Here is a 25,755-nt window from a genome sequence, read left to right on the forward strand (position 1 = left end):
AAGATACAGCAAGTGGCTTATTTTTGGATAGAAGCATAGCCATTTATTGAAAGATGCAAACGTTTTCATTAGATTAGCTGATACGATCAGAAAAAAGCAGAGAAGCCTCAGGCATTCGAAGCGCGGTTGCTGAAGCCATGCTCGATCTACAGTGCTTCACCAGCAGCGTACAGACACTGAAAATACCTGGCTCTCTGGGTTTGAGTTCCCATTACTTCTAACGCACACACCATCCTCTTTAAAGAGACAGCGGTGGGGAATATTCACTGCACTTCTGCTTGGACAGCACCGAGAAAAAACGTCACGTTACACATAGCCCACCGTCCTGAAAAGCTCACGCAACAGGTGCTGGAAACAGCAGCATCTTCTCGCTGCCGGAGGTGCCCGGTTCCCCCAGCACGCCCAGCACTGCTTTTGCTGCACCACCAGCGCTCGCTGGTTCGGTACGCTGCACCTCGGCTCCTGCACGGACCAGGAGCCCCGCTTGAGCAACAAGCACTCGTGCTGCCAGTCGCTGTGGTTTTCCTTTGAAAAAAACACTGGAGCAGTAAATAATTTTTTAACAACTTGCAGAATTTTAACACACTGAAAATTATCTTCATTTGGATACTAAAAGACCACCTCAGTTGAACCCAGCGTTCTTTTGAAGTGCCGTTTGACAACCAGAGAGGGAAAACAATGAAAGACTTGAAGTTTTCATGTATTTTATTTACAGGCCGCACAATACATTTTATATACAAATGGCTTAAAATAACAAAGAGTAAGCAAGCTGAAGCGTAACAGTTTGATTATTTTAAATTAGGTTGTCTTGAAATAACTCCTGCAATAAAGTATTCTTCACCCTGATAAGCAAAAGTTAGTTCGATTTTAAGTCAACCCAAGGTCATTTCATTTTTAAATACAGAATTCCAATCAGTTTTCTGGTGATTCCTTAATTTCATGACACACTTCCGCGTATACAGAACATCCCAAAACTATCAAGAAAGGAAATAGCCAGAATTTCCCCATGTAAAAAACAGTGTAACAGAATAGACTGGAGAAATGTCGTATGTAGAACACTCGCGTGTTTTATTAACGAAAAGAAGAATGCAAGAAATACATCTGAGATTTTTCTCTCTTGGAAACAGAATTCATGGTCTGAGATCTAATTTGCCCGCAGACAAGAGGTATCCTATGTTACTTCAGTACTTCAGTTTTTACCGCACAATTATCTATTAAACTCATCCAACTGTAAACTTCACCAAAACCGAAACTGCCTCCTGCACCAAGCAAAAGGAGAAGAGCACTCAAAACCGTAAGAACTTACATTACAGCACTTATCACCTCTGCTTCTAGAAAGCACCTTACACTACCATGGTATGGAGAAAATTTAACATAGACCATGTTTTATGGAAACATAAGAAAATATAGAAGTTTGCCATTTTAAAATTATTTTTCCCAAGAAATTATATTAACATTTAAGGATACATGTATTTTTACACCTCTTCCCTAACACTGCTCCTTCTGTTCAAGATAACAACAACTAGCCATCTATGATAAAAGCTGTTTCCTTTTCCTTTGGCTGATTTTAAGTATTATAATAGTCTAAGCGTTTTAAGTCATGGTCACAGCAGTCCAGTCGTGCTCGCTTTCTTCCTCTTGGTATGGTTAAAGACCACTTAATATAAATAATGAAGTACTCGCTACTTGATAGTCCATGATTACAGTATTTTGCTATGTTTATTTAGAAATACAAACACACAACACTTACTTTTCGATGTAGTGTCCAGGTCTCTGTAGCACACTTTGGAATTGCAGCACAGAAAATGTAAACCCAAAGGAATGAGGGGGAAAGTAACAAAAGCCACGGCTCCACAGAAAAATAATGCGGTTTTCAGAATGTCTACTACTGCATCAAAAATGCACATGATGTAAAATACCAAACTAGTACAGACTCCCTCTGCCGAGTGAAATTTGTTCAAAAGGGCAAAATTCTGAACTGACATAAGCACCTCATCATGTGATTTAGTTCTAAAGAAATTTTGATAGATAATAGACAGGTCCGGTACGAATGAACGTGGACCTACAGTCCTTAGATCGGGTCAGTTGCCCGGCTACTAACTCGCCCAGACGCAACTCCGGGGCCAGGGGAGTGTGGCGGCGGGGAGAAATCCTCCTGGCACGCACCCCAAGGGCTGCCCTGCGGAGGGAGGGCAGAGCTCCTCACCCAGACGCAGCCCACGCGCAGCCTCTGCCTGCCCAGGAGGAAAGGCTGTCAGCGAGAGAGCCAAGAAGACCTCCCGGGTTGCGGAGAAGGTAATCTCTTCAGAGTTATCGCATACGGAAATATGTTAACTTTCCCTCCAAATTATCCCCAACACAGCTGTCCCAGGCAAATACAGCGTTCAAAGTCACAGGCGAGTAATCTTTGAACTGAATCTGGGGAAAAGGCATTGTGCAGTACGCATCTGCCACAGTGTGCCGAAGTATCGTTTCTGATTCATCTGGAAGTCAACTGCCTATTGCATCTCCTCTCTTCTTACAGTCAGGATTACTCGTGCTGTTGGGTTTTGGTTTTTTTTGGTTTGGTTTTTAGGTTGTTTTTTTGTTTTGTTTTGGTTTTTTTTTTTTCCCATGGCCGAAGACTGAAATGTGTTTTGGTGGAACAATGCAACGTCAGAGTACTGCCAGCGCGTCAGGAAACTGCACTGTCGTTTACACATGCAGAGGGGACTGACTTCTCTGCATTAAACGAGGTTAACTAAATGACTTGAAAATTTATCTCCAAAAGAGAAGCAGCAGGAGACACAACGTCTTCCTTGCATTTTTGTATTGGAAGTCAAATCATTTAGTCCTCTGAGATCTACCTTCCATTTGAACTTACCTGCTTTTTTAGCCAACTATCCCCTGCAGTTACATTTGAAGTGCAGGAGAGTAACACCAGACTGCACCGTTTTCAGTGAAAGCAACTGCCTAAGAGCTCGGAAAGTCTTTTGCTCGATTCTGAAAAAAAGCAATCTATGTGCATCACTGTGGGATTGTTTTTTTAAGATTAGTAAACAAAAAGCCTTAGCTGACACTGTCCATATCTAAATGACACTAATGATTTTTGCCTTTAAAATTTTACTAGCAGAAAAAGGCTACAGGGTGTCCTTACTCAAGGAAAACTATCCAATGCACTGTCATTCACACCTGAAGCTTTTGTTTTTCTCAAGCACAGGCTATTCAGGTCATAAGTACTTGTTTCTGACCAGGCCGCTTTTATTTGCAGATCGCAGGATTTTCTACTGTGTCTAGTGAAGGCAACTGCCAGACTTACAGGACATCATAAGCAGCACGACTCTCTCTCCATTTCTCATTTGCCAGATCCTCAAACGCTACGTAGCTAGCGAAGTGAGTTTCTCCATGCTCTACAATGTGGTAGTTAGCCATATAGGAACCAGGATTTTCAACTAAAACAAAACAAAACACCAAGAACTTTGGCTTCTATTCTGAAAATCCAAAAAGTCACTGACAAGACTACGTTTGTAATAGTGTAAGTAGAAATTTTACTTTTTAAAAAGTAATAATTAAACACTCAGTTACATAAGGTACCGATTTGTCAACTGGATAATCAGTTGGAAAATTGTTTCCAATATGGGCTTTAAAACATTCTTTTACGTACATGCAAAATATAACCATACCTCCTCTCTGCAGGAGAGAGACCACTTGTTGTCAAAGGAAAAAAAAAAAAAACCACGCTGGAAGTTGTAATTAATACGAGGAGTGGCTCTTGGTAAGAGTTTCAACTACAGTCATTTTATCAGCTGTTCAGAGAGACTCGATTCCAATATTAAAACGTTCTGCGGAATAGCAGATATAAAATCGATTAATTGGCACAATCACAAGTTTACAGAGAATTAGAACTAGTGTCAAACGTTTTGCTGCTGCTTTAAATACTGGGCATTTTTCCTTTGATTAATTCTTATAGTGCAGTATTTGTGGTAAAAAGACGACAGTGTCAGCTTTTCACACAAAGTAAAGTAATTACTGCTGTTAACATTTAAGAGGAAAAACCATTTCATCACTTGGTAGGGACAGATAAAGTAGAGTTTATTTGGCAGAGGAACTAAAACACTTACTATAACTCCGAGAGGGAGCTGAGGAAAAACTACACTCTTCATTCTTCTCACTTTCAACGTTTCTCATGAAGTTCAATTTGGAAATTACGATTTCATCAAGGTAAGATTAGGTCTCTAAATAACTGGCCCACCTGAAGTAAACAGCACAAGGTTATGACCTATTTGAGTTGATATTATTATCTGAATTTTCATGTTAATTACCTAGGTTTAGGTATTATTTTCATATCCATCTATAAAGTACTTCCAAATTTTTGCAGACCTTAAGCTTACATGTTAAGGCACTTACCATTCAAGTAAAACAGTTTTTATATAAACAAGCCTGGGAGATGGAGAGAACATTTTACCAGAACATCCATTCTTTTTTTTTTTCTTGAAAGAAAAGAAAAATAACATTGACCAAATATTTATAAAATTTTGCATCAAGAGAAAGGTTGTGTTTTATTATCTGAAATGAGCACAAAGTACACCTTCCACAATAACACTGAAAGCAGTGCAAAGACTGACAGTGACCTTTGACTAAAGGTAGTTCTGTAAAAAGAAAAATACCAAATAAATCAGTGCCCTGCTTTGATTGTTGTAAAATTTTTTTTACATAAAAGTTGGTCCAAACTTACAAAAAAAGCACAAATGTGCATAGTTCAGAAGATCTGAAAGAGTGCCATAAAAAGCTGATGTCCCTAAATTTAGCATCCACTTAAAACTGCCAAAATACAAAATAAAATTCAGAACTAGAGTTTGTGAACATGTACAATCAATTTATCTAGTTTTCAGACAGCATGAGTTTTAAGCATTTTTCATTTTTCCTACTGTATGCAAGACCCTTTTCCACATAAAAATAAAGCTGTTGAATTAACATTATTCAAGTCTGTTGAATTGCTGCTTTAAACTGCAGCTAGGAAAAAAAAAAAAGTTTTTCCAGATAAAAATGATGTGCCTGAGGAAAAACAGATACTCAATATGGTAATCCTCTGCCTCGCCCTCTCACTGCAGATGTGCTAATGTGTCCCCTGTATCCTTGGGAATAGCCGGGTCCTTGGGCAGGAGAAGTCCAAGTCTGTCCATGCATGTGGCTGATGCCACTGGGGTTTTCCTGCAAGTTACTTCCGTAGCTATAGTTGTGTATCTTTGTGGGCAAAGAGTGCGTACTCTCTGGCCCTGCAGAAGCGTCACTGCTGCTCCCCAGAACCGGGATGGGGCCGTGGCTGTATTCAAACCTATGGTCTTTATCTCCACTAAATAGCATGGGGCCAGTGTTGAGGTAAATGTCTCCATAACCAGTTACTGAGCTGGGAAAGGATTCTGAAAAGGCCGATGGAGGCGGGGCACCACCAGAGTGAGATGAAGCAGTACTGTAGTTATCCAAAGACTGAATATCCGAGTTTCCAAGGAAGCTCCTCCTTTCTAATGCTCCTGATGATCCGCTTCCTATTCCATCGCTACTGCCATAATGGGCAGATGAGAAGGACGACGATCCAAAGTTATCCTTGTAGTCTGGGCCTGTTACGTAGGAGTCTCTAGCCTGATAATCCACGCTCGTTTGTACTGGCTCCTCCGTTGTCGCCTGAGCTTGATGCTGCGCAAGCAGCTGCAGAAGAGCTGCTTTCACCCCTGCGTGAGGATCTGTTCCTGAAGAGTTAGTTATAGGCAAATGCTGGTTCTCTGTCCGATAATCAAGGTCTTCATCAGTGAGTGGCGGAGGCTCTGGTGGCTCTGGGGGACGCTGGTCTGGAGGCAAGATCCGAGGGCGCTCTTGTTCGGGTGTTCGGTTTAGAATCCTCATCTCAGACTGCCTAACCAAATCCTCTTGACCTAAGCAGATGAAAAAGAAAAGCTTTGGAATAAAAATATACAACAGCAATACCAGAAAGGAAAGGGCTCTTTCCTGGAACAATACAGAGGTTTGTTACTTCAATCCTCATCAACTTATTAGTTAAATTTATTGGTAGTGGGATAGATTATTTTGGAGAAGGCAACAGCTCATTTGCCTCAGATGCAGGTTTTCCTCAAAATAAGATTACTAGGCAAACAGTTAAAAGAAAAACGGTACAGGTTCCTTAACAACAACAACAACAACAAAACAAAACAGAAAAACAAAGAAAAAACCAACCACAAACCACCAAAAAAAACCTCAAGCAACACATAAACACTAGAAAATTCAAAGAAGGATCAGAAAAGATTTGCAAATAGGGATAAGAGTCCTGAGGGACAAAGGCCGCCCTATCAAGGAACAGCAAAACTTAAGGTTAAAAAAACCCAAACAAACAAACAAACAAAAAAAAAACCACCACCACCCAAAAAAAAAAAACCACCTCAAAAAACACCCCCAAACCACTTCAGAATATTTCTTTCAACAGCTGCAAACACCACAGAGGAATACATAAACCACCATATAATAAAACTGAAATAGCAATCCAAAAAAATCAGCAACAGAGCTCTAAACTTTGAGAAGACTGAGGAAGCCACTACTATACCCCAACGGAAACCTTCAACCATGTGTGTTAGTGACAGTTATGGGTAACCACTTACAGAATTTGCACTAAGAAATTGCTCTACTTGGCATTAAAACCAAACATAAAATACCCTCTCCCCAAAATAGCTTTACCTAAACACACAGTCAAAATTGGCAAATTCCATTTATGAATTTGCTAGAGAAGACTGTCTTCTCCACCACAAACACCACTAAGAAAACCCCAACCCCCCCAAATAATGATCAATGTGACTGTTTCATCAGAAATACTACCGGCACTTGTGTACCTCTTAGAGTGGGGATCATCTTTTGCTCTGTCTGCATGGCACCTGTTATAGCAAGACACAAATTCTGATCTAGACATAAAGCGTGACAAAATCAATTTAACCATCTCTCCTGTACCCACGCAGACTCATAGGGTTAACATGTTAACTCTTTATCCCCAACCTATTACATCTCCACTGCTCAAGGTATCTGCTGGTTAGCAATAAAGACCTTCAGTACCTGCAGACGTATATAATGACTTGATCAGATGTGGGTAGCCAGGAGCCGGAGATTCCACGTCGTCCCGGCTGACAGACACAGGAGTGGTGGGCTCTGGAGGCTGCCTGAGTTGTAATGACATTTCATTTCCTGATCCGTTTTCCTTCTCCTCCAACACAAAATCTTTTTGTTTTGTTTGCTGAGCCTTTATTAACTGAGACAACAGAACAGCAAATGCACTCTGTACAGCTGCCTGGGCAGCATCAGTCTCAACTTTAGGCTGACTCAGCTGAGCAGGTGGTACAGGAGGCTGGGTGACGGTCGGCTGTTTTAGAGGCTCCTGTTCCGGCGGTGGTGGCGGAGGCGGCGGCGGCTGCTGCTGCTGTTCTGACTGTTTTTCACCTGCTGACAAAATTCCAGCAGGAAGATTTATTTTATTTAGTTGCTGCTGAGTCTCTGGGTTTACCTTAATATTCAACACTTGGGCAAATTGTGCCAAACTAACACTTGTTTTAGACTGTAGCAGGTTTAGCAGGATTGCCACTTCATTCTGGTTTAACTGCTGTCCAGTGCTTGTTTTTGCTAAAGACAAAAAAGGTGTTTTTAAGCATTATTTAGAACTGGCATATTCAGAAACTCACAAGTAAAACTCATCTAGCGCGGCTGACACAACTGGCAAAGCATGGGTTTGGACAACATAGAAATGGAATGCTTTTACATATTAACTGCCTTTGGGGGAGCATCTATAGGAAATGGAATAGGAAGATCCAATAGAAAGAAAGTGACTTCCAAGGGGTGTGCACATGCACTTGGACAGATGAGAAACATCAAGCTGGAGCTCAATTTTCCACAATACAACTAAGCTGGGGCTTAAGGCCACCTGCTTTAGGCAGCTGTGAGATTTCCAATCCCCACAAAATTTCCTATCTTTGACATATCACATCCCTCTGTTAAAAAGTGGCCATCTGCAAAATGCATTTCCAGTCATATTCTGGCCCATTCTAATTCAGCATCTGGATTCCAACACCTGCTCGAGTGCCCAGGCTCTAGGTGACCCAGAAGCTAGTGGTATAAATGAAAAAGCAAGTGTTGCGTTTGAAGGACAAGAAGTCAATCACTGAGTAGCAGGAAAATGCAGGTTTGTGATGATATAAGATTTCTTCAATGAAATGGAGTTTGCCACAAATAAGAGGAGATTATGACGATGCATGGGAATATGAATAAGGAAGTCAGAATATCAAAGTAGTTTCTTTGTTTCAAACACCCATTGTGGTAGTTTATTTTGAAAGGAGAAGTGAAGCAGCATGGATTTCCACATGCCCCATGAGTAGATGACTTAGAGAACAAAGTCATTAAAAATGAAAAAATGAGTGTGTGTGACTGTGCTGGCAGAGCCCCGAATTTTTTTAACCCAGATTAACCCAGGAGCACATTCTGTCCTCTTCTATCCCTGCCATTCTGCTAATTCACCAATATATTAATTCATAGTAGATTCAAAGCCATGCCTGAAAAAATGGTCACACACACAAAAATATTAAGTATTTGCCTTGCAAGACTAAGAGCAGCACAGCTGGAAAGTGCTGCAATACCCACAACCCACTACCCTACTTGTGGATGTGCACCAGGATACAAGCACTTGGAACCTACTCAGGCAGGATCCAGGGACTTCAACGATTTTATGTATTTATATAAACATAAAAATAAACCCACCACTTTTTGCATTGTATTTGGCAATACAGAAAAAAGCATCATTTTTAATGCCTTGTACTGCTGGCTCTCACTCAGATGTCATGCTTAACAGCTGACAGTTGTAACATCTGAGGATGGTATGCTCAACACTCAACCTTCTCTCAGTGAAAATTCAGCAGGAAAATGGCCAACAAGGAAACTAATCTACCTATTCCATACTCTTTGGTTAGTTTCAAATGCATTCCAAGAGCGAGCTGTATTCTAGGAAATCTGGCAGTTTCTACCAAAACAGAATTATTGAGCTCTACATAGCTCCTGTTACATTGTAAGATGCAATAACTAGGGTCTCATTCATGAATCAGAACATTAGCAATTGATCCAAGGTGTTTTTAACCTCTTCTTTTGGGGTGCTCAGAAACAAATGCAGTTTTGTTTAAAGCATGCATTTGTACATGGAGCTCTTTAGTGTGCCTTATTGATATTATCTAAGGTGCATTATGGCTTCCAGAATTGTTTTGCTTAATACAGAAAAATCCTCTATGCTGAACTGTCTAATCTCCACTGAAAATTAAATTGTCTTCTTTTCTACCTAGATATATTTCTCTGTGTACATACGGGCAAACAGCAATATAGGCCTGAATGATTCCTTGTCTATTTGTTTAGTTTATTTTGCATGGTTAGTATTAATGACTAATATATATACACCAGTCTCTCATTAGGCTACCTGTTATAAAAGCACAAAGAGAATAACTACTATCCTTCAGACTCTTTAAACTTCTATACAGTTTTCATTTGCAGGGGAAAAACTTTTAAGGGCTACAGAAAGTCATGCTTGAAATTGCTGCCAAAACTTTAGCCTAAACATACGGAGTGGCAGAAGCTCACAGCTGGCTTACAGTGAGAAACAGGATGAACAGGAGCAAGAGGCAAAAAATTGCAATAAAATATGATCAAAAGAACTATTTTCTATATAGCTTTGCACAGAGTATTTGGAGCTCTGCTCTATTGTTAAATGAAGAGTTGATTCAAGATGGTTCTTATTAAGGAATTTTCAGGCCCTGTGAATGCATTTACTCTTTTTCTTCAGCTGATCTCCTGTATCAGTCAGTGCTATAGGATTTATGGTCTCTTTGCATAATCAAAAATGATCTAAATTAAACTCATCAGGTATCCATTTGGTATTGTTACTCTGCATATTTCTACATATTATGAGGGAACTTATCACCGAACTGCTGAGTATCTCAAATGGTGTCCACATAGGAAACCATTACTTTACTCTTTATATTATACTCATAAAATTGGTCTCCAAGCAAGATACTTTGGTTAAGTTTCAGAATTAATGGCTGTGCAATCTAGGTAGCTACTTCTTGTTATACCAGTTTGGGGGGGATTTTTTTGGTGTTTATTTTTTTTACAACTTGGTTCAGCCCCAACAACTTGGAAAGGTGTAGACTGACATAACATGCAGAAGGAATCTGTTTCATTTGAAATGACGACTTTTCCAAAATCTGCCTTCTGATCAGTTCATCAATACCAATAAAGCTCCTCCAATCTATGGAGATTGAGAGGAATTTAGAGCAGCAGCTGGCTTGTGGGATCACAGAAGAATTATAGATGAGCAAAAGATACAATCCCCTCAAAATACAGAGCAAGGTAGTTGCTCTGACCAGATTGAAAAACTAAATAAAACTTAAAAGGAACACCTAGTTTCCGAAAGCAAAGGTAAATCTTTTGTAACAAAGATTTAACTTACAATACTGTTCCTCCCTCAAGAATCCAGGAGACGTCAGTACTCTGAAAATAACATCTAAAATTTCTAGAGGTGCAATCCAAGTAGAAGGTAATTATAAGAACTGAAAATATTACTGACCAAGTGCTACACTAGAGTTGCCCTGAGTTTTGAGTTGGGAAGAAGTTTGCATGCCTTGTGGGGTGTTGGTTCTGCTCTCATCCATGCCTAGAGACAGATCCTTCCTAGGGACTTTAGTTGCTGTTGAGTCATCAGTCATGCCCATCTGCTTCTGTCTTCTGCGTTTCTTACTCCACAGCTCATGGCAATCCTGCCACAAAGGAAGGCTGCAAAGAATGATTAGAGATAATCAGTTTTATCCCAGAATTGATTTTTTTTTTTTAAATGTTTATTTTAACCATGTTGGTAAAATAAATGCTCAAATGATACATAAAGTAACTTTTGAAAGATGAACCTACTAGAACTCAGAAATACATTAGAAAACACCCAAAGCAAGCAAAATCTTAGATCTGCTTTTTCTGGCTGAAATTGCTTCACTGATTGCCTATGTCAGAAGCACAGGTCCCTCTGGCAGAAAAGGGGAACATGTATCTTAAAATGAAAATCAATGTTACTTTCTTGCATCCATACTTATGAAAAGCCTCATTATTTGTGTAATTCAAGACTTCAAAATCAATGCTGCACACTTGCTATAAAACAGAATTTGCAGAGTAACAGATAACACAGTTATCAACATGACAGTGGTTTTTTTTCAGGGTCTGGGTGACCAAGTCCTTTTGTCCGCTTGTAAAAGTACTACTGCCTTATGAGTTCAAATATTTGTCCACAGTAACAGACATAGCTAGCTAATATTTACAGCTGTACAGTACAGACAACCAAGGAAGCGGGGTGGGGGTGGGGGGTGGGGAATTGCAGGAATAAATAGCACTTGACACTAGCAAAGTTAGGATACTAGGAAGAACAAGGGATATCCCAGTCCTTCAAAACAGATAAAAGCAGAGGCAAAAGTCTCCTAAGGAAGTCATCTGCCACCAGTTCTGTCCTTCCAATACTATTCCCTGCAGGCATCCCAGTTCTGATTTCCTGAGGAACACAGACCCATCTCATAGATAATGGAAATACTGAGACAGGCAGTAAAGATAGTGCCTTCTGTTTTCTTATTACAGATTAATAACTGTCTGAGCAGTTGTCTCACCCAGGAGCATGGAAAAATTAGGTGACAGATGACAAGAGCCACTGAAAAGACAATTATGACAACTGCTTCCTTCGTTCTCTCCCTCTGCATACCAGGTCAAAGACCTGCCAAGTATTTAGTCAAAAACAACTGGAAGCAAGCAAGAACTCATTGTAAGAAGTATCCTACAGTCCTTGCAATCAGCACTTTCACTTTCTTTGAATGAACAGCTGTTTCTTCCCAAAACAGTCTTTCAAGAGAACAGTCAACACTTTCCTGTGCACACTCTGTCAGAAGTGAGTGTGGTTCCTCTTAATTTTAAAAGGACACCAATGACTAGTTTGTTTTGAATTTCCATGTGTCAGCTTTTAGAATGGATACACTACCAAGCCCCTGAAAAAAACCCAAAATTCTTCCCATTCACTTACTTTAAAATGCATATAAGCAACATGCTGTACAAGTGGTTCTGAGATTTTAGTGAACAGCCTAAGATTGCTGATTACTGATATTCAATTATATATATAGTCATATTCAGGCAATGAACCCTCGTAGCCTCATGCATCAGGAGCATTAGTAACAACCGTGTGTACGTAACAGGTAAGTCTCGAAAGATTTTTAATAAAATTCTTAGATAAAACTCAAACATTTTTCCCAGTTGGTAACTAATTAAAAAGAAGTCAGTACAGACTGCCTTGAAGGTACAATTTACTCAAACAATATTAAATGTTCTATGTTCTGACAGCTATCTTGAGGGAAGAATGAAACCGGTAGATTCTGTAATACTTTTTCATTGTTTTCCTCTGGGCCTGTTCCAGTATGATTTGTACTGATTAAAATGACAATTAAGTCATTGCAAAAACCCTACTGGACATTGCAATACATTTCCTCTCAGAGAAACCGACAGGAAAAACCCTGCACAAAGTATTTAATTTCTCCTGCCTGTAAAACCAAGAATCTCATCTGGCACAGGAAACGATTTATGGTATTTCACTTTAACTCTCAGGTACCTTTGCAGAATTCTCTACCCAGTGTCATTCTACCATCAAAGAAGGCAATTCAGATTCATGGAGGACCTCAAAACCCTTGGAAAAAGTAGACACTGACAAACAGAGATGAAAGGGAAATTATGGTTTTTCAACATTACAAACATTCACATAAGAGTATTTTTTTTAAAGGTATAACTCAGTAACTAGTTCTAGGAATGAAACAGTTCTCAGATCCTCACAACCGCTGCTATCATGGTGTAAGAGTCGCTCAGGTGCACAACCACTTTAGTGCAGAATCACCATTAAACAACTGTACGTATCAACATTTTTGTTCTGTCACCATCTACTTTAACTGAAACGCAACGAGCTTAATGAAATCAGTGCATGTTCACGTTTCGTAGAGGTAAGGACCATTACCAAAGGAAATTACTTACTCTGGAGGAGGCATTTTAGATGGTTCCACATCTCGCAGAAACTCGCACTGAAGAGCTTGTTCAGCTGTGCAGCGCTTGCTGGGATCCAGAGCAAGCATATAATCAAATAAATCTAATGCAGCTGGTGGGATGCTACAAAAGAGCAAAATCGAGAAAAGCATCACATTTTTATTTTCAATCACATACTTTGATGCAAAATTTTAATAAACACATCCCTTCCAAAATAATTGATCATTAAGTCCTTGGATAATTTACATCCTAACAAAACCCACTCACAACTTGAGCTTGGTAGTAAGAGGCAGAGATAAACTTCACCTTTTATTACCTGTGCAAGCATATAACCCAAGTTTTCTTTGCTTTGTGTGGTTTAATTGCCTGAAACATTGTCCTTGCAACAAAAAAAAAAAAAAAATCCACCTTTTTAAGCCAAGACTATATTGTTACTTTACACTTTGGAATTTAGCACCTGGGGAGCTGCAGTTTTGATTGGTCCATGGACAATAATTCTAGTGCTTTAAAGATATAAGTCTCATTAGTACAAACAGGATGAGACGTTTCTCCTGAAACCCACAGTAACTGAAGGAGGGGAACAAACCCTTTAAAATAAGCTTACAGCTGTTTTCCATAACTTTCACATGTGAGATTTGCACAAAACTAGTCCAATGGTAGTACTTTAGAATACACAGTTCAGGTAACTTCTCTGTGTTGAATGAATTTATGACCCAAAAGACTGTAATGTTAACCAGACTACATATTTAGCCATAGCCAGTTGTCCTAATAAAAAACAATTAAGTACTCTGAGCTGTTTTTTGGACAGGGACAACAAGCAGGTGTACCAATCATGGAAAACAAATGTTTCCTTAGGTGAAAGCTGACAGGTGGCTGAAATTTTAGGGCCTTCTTCCCTCTTCTTGAAGCTTCTATTAAATAAGGGCTAATACAAGCTCTGTGGATATCATGGGAAGGATAAGAACCTAAAGCCATTTTTCTTTACACTTCATCTATGTTCATTCTCCAGAAAATAGTGAAGTTCATAAAGTCTCCAGGAAAACTTAATGTTATTACAGTTAACTAAACTAATTCTTCATCCTTACAAAGCAAACTCTTCTCTCAGTTTTCGACGATACTGCTTCTTTGGTTTCATTGTGTTGAAATAAGCTAATTTTATAACATCAGGCCACACTGCTGGACAAGGACTCCCGCAAATTCGGCTGTACCAAAAAGAAGGGAAAAAAAGGGTATGAGATCCAAAACCACAAGTGAACACAGCTGTCATTTTATTCTTGCACGTACAGTGAATACAAAAATATTTTTACTTTAAATGTTCAGGTTCTTTTAGCTAAAATTTCTCTACTGTCCAATGCCCAACACCATTAAATAATGGTGAATTGTCTACGAAAGATAATCACCCTGCACAGACTAAACTTACTTTAAGAAGTCCACTGTTTCTGCCTCACCCTGCCCCAGGCATCCTCCACACAAACTTTTGGAAAAACTTAACCAACTATGTCTGGACAGTACACCAGGTATTTGACTTGGAGAACTGGATAGCCCAGGTTTAGAGTGCTAATTAACTTTTATGTCCTTAACTCCCAATGCTGGTGAAGAAAGATACACCAAATGTCTGAAAAAGAACTTTTCACTGAGAATTTAGCTGACACTGAAGACATAAGGCGAAAAACAAACCTCAGTAAGGCCTAAGGGCAGAAGTAAGATCCAACCACTAGGAAACCTGTATACTTTTTACTTCAGTTATGAGTTTTATGTCTGAAGCCTCATCTATCTCCACAGATAGAGTTGCCCATAGTCTTATTCCTCCCCCTCCATCCCCACTCATTTTGTCCAACGGAGGATGGCTAAGCACAGGTTGACCAATGCCACCTTCTGAGAACTAAAGAGGCATTTTACCTTACATGCAAAGTCTCAAACTCTGATTCAGGGTATCATAAAAGGACATCTTGCAAATACATTTCCCTAGTTCACCCCTCCCATTTATTAGATTTAAGTGGTTAGTGTAAGAGACCTGATGATCTATTAGTTGTGCCCCAAAATGCTATGCAAACCAGTCTGACTCTACACTGGTTGGGGTATGTAACTTCCAGGGAGGGAAAAGAAAAACAATAAATCTATCTTTTCCTATCAGAATTTACTTCAGCCGTATCTTTGAACATTAGACAGGATAAATGTAGAATTGTTGACTGTAACATGACGGTGGCAGAGATGTTGATAAAATTGATATTACATTCAAACAGGCAAAAACGCATAGCATCAGTGAAGAGGAAATATGAGCTACAAACAGGAGCTTCCAGCAGGAGAAGGAAATCGCAAAATTTTAGTTTGCTGTACCAGAGGTACAACACAAAGAGAAAAAACGTCAAACGACTGCACTGTGGCGTGCTTCAATGCCATCTAGTGCTCAAAAGCAAAAAATTCCCAAGTCACAGATTTAGTTCTCCTTGCACTGAGAATGACCACTGATACGCTTCGCACCTCCTAAAAACTTCATTTTTCCAGGCCAGCTAATAACACATTACACAGAAACACGCTACTGTTTAATCTGCTTCGAAAAACATCTCAATACATAACTTCGTAATTTTTTTTATTAATTTAATTTTTAAAATAATGTTGACCATTTACTGTTCAGGTTCTATAAGTTCTGTAGGACTCACCCTCTTTTCCCCTTGTTTCTAGGAAGAGGACCTCTCCTCACTTACAAGGTCAATTATGATATCAGAATCAAGAGCAATTTTTGCTTGCTGAATAAAGGGAAAAAAAAAGATGCTCTGGTTCCACTGAGTTATATACATATCATTCTATGATTTACTGAGAAAAGCAAAGAAACAGAATTTTTACCTCCATAAAGTGTCTGGCAGTTTGTAAGGGAACAGAAATATTCCCACAAAAATAATAAAGCCCAGGTGTATGTGTGGAAGGCTTGAAACAAGAACTCAAGGCCAGTAGCATGCCAAGTACCTACTCCTCCCAAATCCCACTTGTCCTTATTATTGTCCATGTTTTCATATTGATTTGCTGCAAGGAAGTTGTAACATCATCTTAAAAAATAACGGGCATTTTGACTACTCTCTTTTTACAACTTCAGTAATAGGCAACTCCAGCTGCTCTACAAAAAACCCTATTACTTATTCAACTCTACATTGCTAGGACCACAGAACACTCACAAAAAACCCTTCTCCATGTCCGAGCAAAAGTCACTTGCTTTACATGCCCCACAAAACCTCTAACATCTCACTCCGGGTGATAACTGAGTACTTGTAAATGTTCGCAGTGCGTTATCTCCGATTTTAACAGTAACAAAAGAAACCTGACAGTTTATTGAGAGACCTACTATGTGGTGGTGCTTGCAAGTTACCTTATAAGTTCCAGTTGAGCAAGTTCTTGATTTGCTTGAAATATTGGCTTTTTTGTAAAAAGTTCACCCAGGATGCAGCTGTAAAACAGTTTTGCACAATTCCATCATTATGGCTTTCAATACAGATTGATAGAAACATTTAAGATTCATTTTTGGCGTGTTTTATGCTTGCTACTCTTCTGTACCAAACTCTTACCCACAGCTCCAGACATCGATAGCTGGCGTATATCTTTCTTCTCCAAGCAGAAGTTCAGGAGGCCGATACCATAATGTAATAACTTTGTTGGTATATGGTCGGCTGTTGGGGGGAGGAAAAAGAGAGGACTATCATTTTACTATGATCTCGTTTCCGAAAAAGTGATTCTTTGAGGACTTTACTTCTGTGGTGTTGTTTAAGAACAGTACAATCTTCCACTCCCTTTTCCTAATTCCAGCCCTGCAAAGCTGCAACTGCACAAAAGCAAACACAACCATCTGACCAAGGCTATCAAAGGACAGATTAAAGATATAAATAATAATCACATAGCCATCTCAATGTTATGTCAATCTTGTATCTCAATTATTATTCAGATAGCAATACTGTATATTTATTACATTGCAGGTCATTTCAGGAGAAGGACCTGCTTGGATAAAAACAATAATTTCTGGGTAACTATTGATTATTAGAATACTGAATCTAGGACCTCGACAAGCATTTTGAGAAGAAAAAAAGTCACTTTCCCCTCTGTAAGTAGGGGCAAAAGAGACAAAGCCTTCTTCTTGAACTACATCCTTCAACAATTTTGATTCCAAAGCCTGTAATGCTTCCAATATCTTCCTATATTTCACATCATCTTTAATTCTCTACAGGTCTAACCAGACGTTTTGGTCACTGGGAATAATCCTTTCCACCCTCACGCTAAGGCAAGGATTTCCACTATCTTAGACATGCATTTTTTTGTGGACAGGCCAAGATAACAGCATCAACAGTTCAGAACGGAAGGCAGAAAACAGATGTTAGGTTTTGGTTTTGTTTCAACCAGGGTGTCTTAAAAGTGATCCCAAAATTCTTTCAGTTTTAATAATTCACTCTCACCAACACTAGATAACTCCAAATAGAAAGCAGAGTAACATTAAGTGCGGAGTTCGAACAACCGTAGCATAAAGTCTAACAAGCTTTTATAACATACTCAGTGGTACAAGTATCATTTCTGCAAAATCATCCGAGTCTTTCTTTCATTAAGAAACTCCCCAATTAATTTTTGAAATGTAGTATGTTTTTGGAAACAATCTCATCATTTATCATATTTATCTCTGAAGCAAGCATTCCTCTAGGAAATGTTTACATAGTACGGACTTTCTCTACAGATACACCACTCATATATGTATTAGTATACGGTGCTTTTTATTTGAACAGATGTTTTCTTACACAATCTGTCATATCTCCTACTCCAAACATATTAAATCCACCAGAATAACATTTAAAGGAGCACAACTACAACAACCAATGGGAATTTACTTAAAATTAAATTATTTCCTCCCCTTTATGTTCCTACTAAATTATGTACCCTTTTGAAAAGTATATAATTCTAAGCAACAGTAAAACAAACGTAAAATACATTAACTTAATGCAGCAGTTATTATACACTTGTTGGCATACATTAATTACATCTGTTACTGCAGGTCAGAAGCTACTCAGAAGGAAAATGAATGACAAAAGAATTGTCAAAAATATACTAATGAGATTCTAATTATCCTCTCGCGTTCAACTGGCAATTCTATTAGCTAACATAATTACATTTTAACCTTGGTTTCATTTATGCAGGATGGTGTAATAAAGTTGCTGTTTGATGTATAGTAAAATCTGTTATTTGCACTATAAAGACATTTAACTTTCAGTCATTCAATTCTTAATGAACAGTTAGTTTTACAAGCAAAATTTACATTAATTTAGAAACAGACATTAAAAAAAAAAAACGAACATGGTAAACCAGAGAAAAAAAAATTAGGTCAGTTTGGTGCACGTTAAAATAAGAAGGTAGGATGGCATCAATCCCTTTTATTGTAAGTACATCCAAAACAAAAATTAATTACCCAGCAGGTGCTTAAGATTATCTTACCCTGTTACTATACTCAATAGTTTTCATAATTGTACTTAAGCATATGTTCCTGAAATAACAGCTCAGAAGACAGTGAAACTAATGCTATCGGGTTCAACAACAAGCTCAGAGCTCTGTGAGAAAACAATACTCATAAAGCTAACATTATGGATATTATTTCCCAAATTAGGCACACAGAAATCAAAGTAAGCTCAGGTAGCTAATATTCTCTGTATCCAACCACCCGATGTACATACTGGTGCAATGAACATTCAGCCTGAATTTTGAAAATCCAGTTCCACATGACAAACACATGACATTACAGTATAAATACTGAAATTCTTAATCATAAAAACTGTGCACCTGTTTCCTGGAGTACAAGCATAATGAAGCCAAGAACAACAGAAGCACAAGTCATAAGAAGTTTCAGAATAACTTTTATTTAAACTTTTATCTCTATTTCCAGCAGATTCAATAGCACTGACTGCCTAAAGAATACAATGAACCTCTTCAAATGTAAGGTTAAAGCTTACACAAAAATAATGCTTTTTGAAAAGAAACTGTATACTAATTTGTGTCAGCAAAAAAATTTTGCTTTCCCTAAATAAACTTTTCCTGGGTACACCAACAGAAAGAATATACTTTAGGTTTACAGGACCAGAAACTAGTAGTAAAAACCTACATACTGATGCAACCTACTTAGGACTGCAGCTCTTCATTTCCAATCAATATATGGCCACTCTCTACAGTTATTTATCCAGAACACTTGGAAAAGCAATACACTTGCACAAAGAGAGTTCTGTGTTTTAAAGCAGCGTAAGACAACATGCACTTCTTGCCATTTCCTAAGCAATTACTTGTATTACAGTACAATAACATCTCCTCTAAAGAAAACAGTCTTCTGGCCCTCATAATACTTAGAGTTATGCAAAAAGATTAAAATTCTGAATGCTTTTTCACAGTATAATTATCTCTTACCTTTCTTCAGAGTTGTACAGCCGAGCAAGCCCAAAATCTGCAAGCTTTATCTGCCCTCTGGTGGAAAAAGCAAAGAATTATTTAGTGGCTAATCATGTTAAAGATTTCCTCCCCAAAAATCAGGTGAAGTCTGAGATTTTGAGACAGCTGCAACTGATCTTCACCAAACCATACTAATGAGGAGGCAATGCCTTACAATCTATGCATCTCTTCAGTAAACAAATACAGTAACTTACTGAATAGCAAAGACAAGTAAGCAAAATTAGGTATGCTCATCAAATGGCATTTACATCATCGGATGTTAGTCAAAATTTAGGTGGATACTGTAAAGCATTCAAATTAGTAACTCTGCAGGAAAAAAAGTGAGGCAGGAAACCGCTATTTTCTTATGCCTTACTGCTAGCATAAGCATTTGTACAACGCACAACTATCAGCAGTCATAGTTCCTTCTAGGAAGCCGCCAAAGTCCTGTTCTCCTCTTGTAAAGTTTAAATACGGCCTTTAAATCAGGGTGACCGACCAGATAAGGGCTTCTATTTTTGCCAGCAGCCAGCTTGCTGAATGACACAACCCCTAACCCCTTCTTGAGTCTTCCCATATATGAGGGGAAGAGTAGAAGATACAGAGCTCTTGCCTGGCAGTTTCCACAGCTAAAAGGCACTGCGCAATGGCCAGAAGCCCCCATCATCTGTAAAGTCTGGCTGATTTAAAATGAAAACTATCCGCAAGCTTCTCTAATACATAAAATGAATGTTGGAATGTTACACAGGGTTTTTGTTTTCCTGTACTTATGAGCTTTTAAAACTCCCATCACTTTCAAATACATGCAAATGTCACTTTCAAATAAATTTTATTTTATCAAATTAGGGCAAGACTTGCTGATGTGTGTAAGAATGACCATTTTGTGATAATAAAATATACAGGTTATAGTTTCCATTCCATTTTTCCCCTCAGATGTGTGCTTGGAATTGCTGTAACACTTGGAGAACCCCCATAAACAAAGAAATGTTCCCCTCAAATTTACTTGCTTATTCCTCAAAGAGCCTATCTGTGGAAGATCAATGAATTTTTGAGCAAAGACATTTAAGCTGCATATCTAAAAGATATATAATCCATGTCTTTGGCTTCAGGCTGTAACTGGTAATGGGATTTTAGAAACATTGGCTTAAAATTATTCAGATCAACTATCAACTTTTTCTTCCAGTGGAAACGTCTAAGAATGCTCAAGAGATGTCCTAGGGGAAAACAACTCTGTATCCTGGACTGGAGAGAGCACAGTACAACAGAAAGCTCCACCTCTGCCATAACGCGCCCTTCTCCACTGTCAGGTTACACCTCAGCTTCTGAGCTCCCAAAGGTGCACAGAGACAGCACCACCACTGGAGATTAGCAGGTAAGCAAGATCAGGTGTGTGGGCACAGTGAGTGATGTGGAGGTATGCGTACATCTGTTTAACAGTCTGTATCATAATCTGGTAAGACTGAGGTGCGATCCAGAGCTGAAAATAGTCTAATGTTAGTTCGTTATAAGAAAAAAAGGAGGAAAAAATGGAAAATTTAATTCGGAGAAAGCTGGGACAAAACTCGGGCCCTACCAAAAGGGACCCTTGATCCACTTTGCCCAGTATTTCGTCCCCGACAGCAGCAGTAGATTTTTAGGGAAAAAATGTGAACCTGCTCACTTTGGGGCTCATCTTCCTTGTACTTAACCACCACCCACAATCACTGTGTTAAGGATGCTAACACAGGTATTCCTGTCTATTCCCTTTAGCAGGCGTTAATGATCCTGTCCATGAATGTATCTCATCTTTTTAAATCCCCTGACACTACCTGGAAAACCTCCTGTGACAACAAATCCCAGAAGCTGACTACTCTGCTCTGTAAAGATACTCTTTTTTTGCTGTTATAAACCTCGCTCTTAGAGTTGCTCCCTGGTTTTACTACTGCTGGGTTTGATGAACAACAGTTCTGTACTGAAGTCATCTGCCATCTTCACACAGGTTTTTTATTTGCTGCTGTTGCACACTGAACAAAAGCATGTTTACTAATATGATTTGTAATTATGAGTGGTTAAAGAAGAAACAAATTCTTCTCCCCATTTGATTATGGCTATAACTGCAAGCCAAAGCATGTTTGAATATGCCTGATCGAATATTCTTTTAAAGCATTATCCTGACTGATGAAGATGACCTCAGGATTATGTCATGAAGAACCAGCCTAGCCACACTTCATCTTGAAATGAGATGGCAAAAAGAATACACATTGAACGCTTATGTCCTAAAATTCTATTTTAATACATTTGAACTCGGATAATTTCCCCCCATACTCTGACCTAAAAGATTCAAGTCTTAATCCTGCTGTTTTAACACAGATAAGTTTAACAAACAATTGCAGGATCCAGTGTTAAGCAGTAACATTACCAGATTAGTATTTTACAACTGATTTTAAAGAAACTAGGCAATCTAAAAAAAAGTTTTGCTAATGACTTAAAGCAGGTGAACTATGAAGATTAAAAGACTTAAAGATGTGGTTAACATACAATTTTTTTTTTTTTACATACTTTAAGTAATATCCATACCTATTATTTAGTAGAATATTTGAACATTTGATATCTCTGTGCAAAAAGTTCTTCTTATGGCAATAGGCCAAGCCCTCCATCAGCTGTCTCATAAAAGATTTAATATGATTTTCATTAAAATGAACCAAACCAGATTCCAGCAGTCCCATCAAGTCATGGTCCATATATTCAAATACCAGGTAAAATGCACCTAGGAAAAGAAAGGGAAAGGGTAGGAGAAACAGAGAGAGAGAAATTGATTTAATAGCAGTCCAAAGCATTGCTGCTGCCTACTTTTGAAAGTCGGAAGTATTTTTCATACAACTGTTTACATTTTCTGCAATATCTGTATTATTAGCTGTACCTCATGTCCAATAACAGCAGTGAAATATAGTGCGGTAAAATGTTTTCATAGAATTGCTTTTCCACGTAAACAATTATACTAATCAAATGTTTGTGAAAACAAACATAATGCTACCACATGGCGCTTTAATCTTGATGGACATGTACTCTCCATATGGCTCTCAATCTCCATCCATTTTATTTAAAGAAAAATTAACTACGTAACTAAGTCCCTATGTAAAGTTTGGGGAGAAATCTAGAAACAAAATATGTACAGCATTAGTTCATCTGTCATGATTTGGTGACTGATTTTTTTAAGCTTTCAGTGTAGAACTGGGTCAGAAATAAGCCTGCCCTTCTCAGACTAAAAATACCTACAAGAGAAGGCAAAACGAGAAAGCAGAACTAACCTACTAGCAACAGCAGCTCTGCAAAGACGGAGTTCATATGCCAAGTTGCCACACACATACACTAAGCATAATAGAATCTGGTCTTATCTCACATTAGCCTGTGTAATTCCACAAATAAAGCTATTAAAGCCAAGGCTCTTTGATGTATATATATATATAAAAAAGTATTCTTAAAGAGGAAAAGCGCTGAGTGCTTCAGAAGCAGCAATAACCGATCTCCAGCACAACCACTCCCAGTACAATCTACTTTTTAGTACTTAATTCTTTCCCTTCTTCTTAACTCTGGGGCAGAGAAGACAGTGTAGTCCCTGCAAAGCACTGGTGGCAATGCAGAAACCACATTCAAGTGGGTCTCTCTACCTTCCGTTTTAAAAAGCCTCCCCCAACGAGATTTCAAAGCCACCACTCTAAAGCACAAATAGCTTCTGCCCAACAAGAACTCATTACAGGTTCTAGGTCCTAGATAAGAAGTTTCCATTCAGAAGCTAGTGAGTGTCTTGGAGCAATAATGAGAACTCAGCTTGCCAGAACGTACACACACGCGCACACATGGCCAAATTCTAATGAACTGACTTGTTTTCTTGCATAGTAGCTGAAAAGGGAAGAAAGAATGCTAAATCCATCTGCTATTCAACAAACAGAAAAAAGATTACTCATACAGTAAGTGTTAAACTTGTAACAAAGATCAGCATAGAGTAGCTAAACCACAGGCCATTGCATAAGACACTCAGAGCTCCTTGTTTTTAATTTAGGTCCTTTTGTCCTGCTGTATGTTATATGGAGGAAGCAAAATACTGATCATAAAATACCCCCGTTGGTGTGTACAGAGGAGGTAGAGCAGGAGGTAAATCAAGCAGGTACAACCCAATCCCATCACTTCAAAAGGAAAGAAGGAAGCATTAACAGCTGCTGAGAACAAAAGTGTGCTGGGTTACTGTTTGCATAACTGAGTTCACCAATGCAGTTCACCAGTTCAGCATGGTAAAAGCACAGAGGCTCCTAATCTTGGTCTTTTAAAACAAGATAGTTGGCAACCCTGTGTTAGGTCTACTTCACTGATAACTGCTGAGGTATGAACCATGACATATTTATAATGCCTTGAAACAAACCACCTGATATTAATGCTGCAGTGCCAGAATCATCTAGATGTGCCCTTCAGAGGATGTCAGCTCAACAAAACTGAATACCAATCATGGTATCTTCTTGGTCTGGAATACAATGGAAAGTTAACTCCGTCATGGCAGCAGGCTACACTCTGTGTGTACATGACAAGGAGAAAGACTAGGAAGGGTCAGTGGGATTGCAGACCTGTTTAATGAGAACAGCTGAACGCGGTCTTCTTGTTTATATGCAAAGTAGGCTCCATGCCTTGAGCAATTTCCTGCTCTGCCACTAGCTCCCAGGATTTTTCACCACTATTTATAAGCAGCAATCACAATTGGTACCCTCACGCAAGAAGGAAAGCCGACAACAATGGAGACAATTCATAAATAAAACAGAGTAGTACCTGGGAGATGACACCCGATTATTTATATTCTCTGCAACTCATCATTAAGAAACATACACCAGAACAGTATAAACACTAAACGTTCCCTCCATATCAGAGCAAGAGCAAATGCACGGATCCATTACACTTGTGCATTACTACCTATTTATTACCTACATATTATACAATGTTAGAATTTGTTTTAAAAAGAAAAACTGTCAAAGCTGGATCTTCTTCATTGGTTATGAGAAACTATTAAAATTAGTCTACTAGCCTTGGCAGTCTAACCATTTAAACCTGATTTTCAGTATTTCTCAAACTATACTTGGAAGCGATTGTAGCTGCCAAAAAGGTATCAAGCAAACTGAAGTGAAACTTCTGTTAGTTTATTTCTAGGCAAACGTGGTGCCCTTTTCTGATAGAGATCTACAGTTTCGGACAACAAAACAGTTATGTTATTCCACTTGATCATTTCAAATCTCCACTGCTTTTCATCATATTGGGGGATCTGATCCTTCATAACAGGGAAAGAAGCTATAGATATTCAGGAAGAAGAAGAGAGTCATGGAAGACTTCACAAGTGAACTATGCGCAGGCAGAAGTCTGCTTACTACAGCATAGTCTGAGTTCGAGTTTATAGCATCCTTTAGTTCAATCAAAACAAATGACACACAAATATCGATTTCTCAGAAGGGAAAACAAAATAGAAGAAATAATTGTTCTTTCCTTCATGAGGCCAAGACGTTCAACAACTTGGAGGTTACGTTTTAAAATGACCCTTTGTTTCGTGCTAGCTTTGCCCAATATCCACATTTCTGGAAGCACCGTCATAAAAACACCTAAAGCTCTGTTACAGTAAAGCGCCTGCAATTCACATGAACCTAGAATCACTCATTTGACTTTAACGTTACTCATCTTACTGCTGTTATGTTAAAGACCTGCACTTCCCAGTAAGTAAGTACCTGAGGGGTGGGAAGCAGCCTACAGTCCATCTCCGCATGCTGCAACAAAGCACTAAGAGGGGCTTTATGCCTTGGGTGCCCAATTTCCTTTGCTAATACCACAGAGCTCATCTCCATTCCTTCATCTACTGAGATAATAAGAAACCTTAATGTCACTGCATGTTGACGGAGCAGCAGCTGGAACAGCTGAACAGTGGTAATATTGCCTACTTCTGAATATGCGATCAGAGAGAGCAGCTGAATCTATTAGGGAGGTACACAATAAATAAAGGAGACTCACATAGATGGAAACAATCCTTGCCTTACTCTTTTTGTTTGCACTTAGAAAAATTTATCTTTTTGACCATTTTGTCAGTTAAGATTGATAAGGGTCAGAAAGTGAGATACTGGTTTCAAATAATTAAAGGATTAACGCCTCTCCTCCTCCTGCTCATATCTTTCAAGTCATGGAGCTCTAACAGTAGTAGTTTTCTTAACCAAGACACAAAAT

General features: G+C 38.7%; 1 protein-coding gene across 8 annotated transcripts in view; it reads right to left on the minus strand.

The window, feature by feature from the left end:
* Nucleotides 1-704: 704 nt before the first annotated feature.
* CDK13 (cyclin dependent kinase 13) overlaps nt 705-25,755 on the minus strand; it is a 49,473-nt gene continuing 24,422 nt past the window's right edge. Inside the window, exons 6-15 of one of the 8 annotated variants that reach the window (XR_014229037.1) lie at nt 22,087-22,276; nt 19,510-19,566; nt 16,650-16,751; nt 16,454-16,531; nt 14,178-14,294; nt 13,084-13,215; nt 10,610-10,815; nt 7,072-7,632; nt 3,663-5,909; nt 705-3,431 (exon numbers count right to left, since the gene is read on the minus strand). Coding sequence is in view for 7 of the 8 variants with exons in the window: in XM_082320177.1 (XP_082176303.1) it covers nt 5,053-5,909; nt 7,072-7,632; nt 10,610-10,815; nt 13,084-13,215; nt 14,178-14,294; nt 16,454-16,531; nt 16,650-16,751; nt 19,510-19,566; nt 22,087-22,276 (2,300 nt within the window). In the remaining variant the exon portion in view is untranslated. Of the gene's footprint in view, nt 5,910-7,071; nt 7,633-10,609; nt 10,816-13,083; nt 13,216-14,177; nt 14,295-16,453; nt 16,532-16,649; nt 16,752-19,509; nt 19,567-22,086; nt 22,277-25,755 lie in introns of all 8 variants that reach the window. The other 7 variants (XM_082320183.1, XM_082320178.1, XM_082320182.1 and 4 more) reach the window with 7 other exon arrangements.

Source organism: Platalea leucorodia, assembly GCF_965183815.1.
Source record: "Platalea leucorodia genome assembly, chromosome: 1".
NCBI classification, from domain to species: domain Eukaryota; kingdom Metazoa; phylum Chordata; class Aves; order Pelecaniformes; family Threskiornithidae; genus Platalea; species Platalea leucorodia.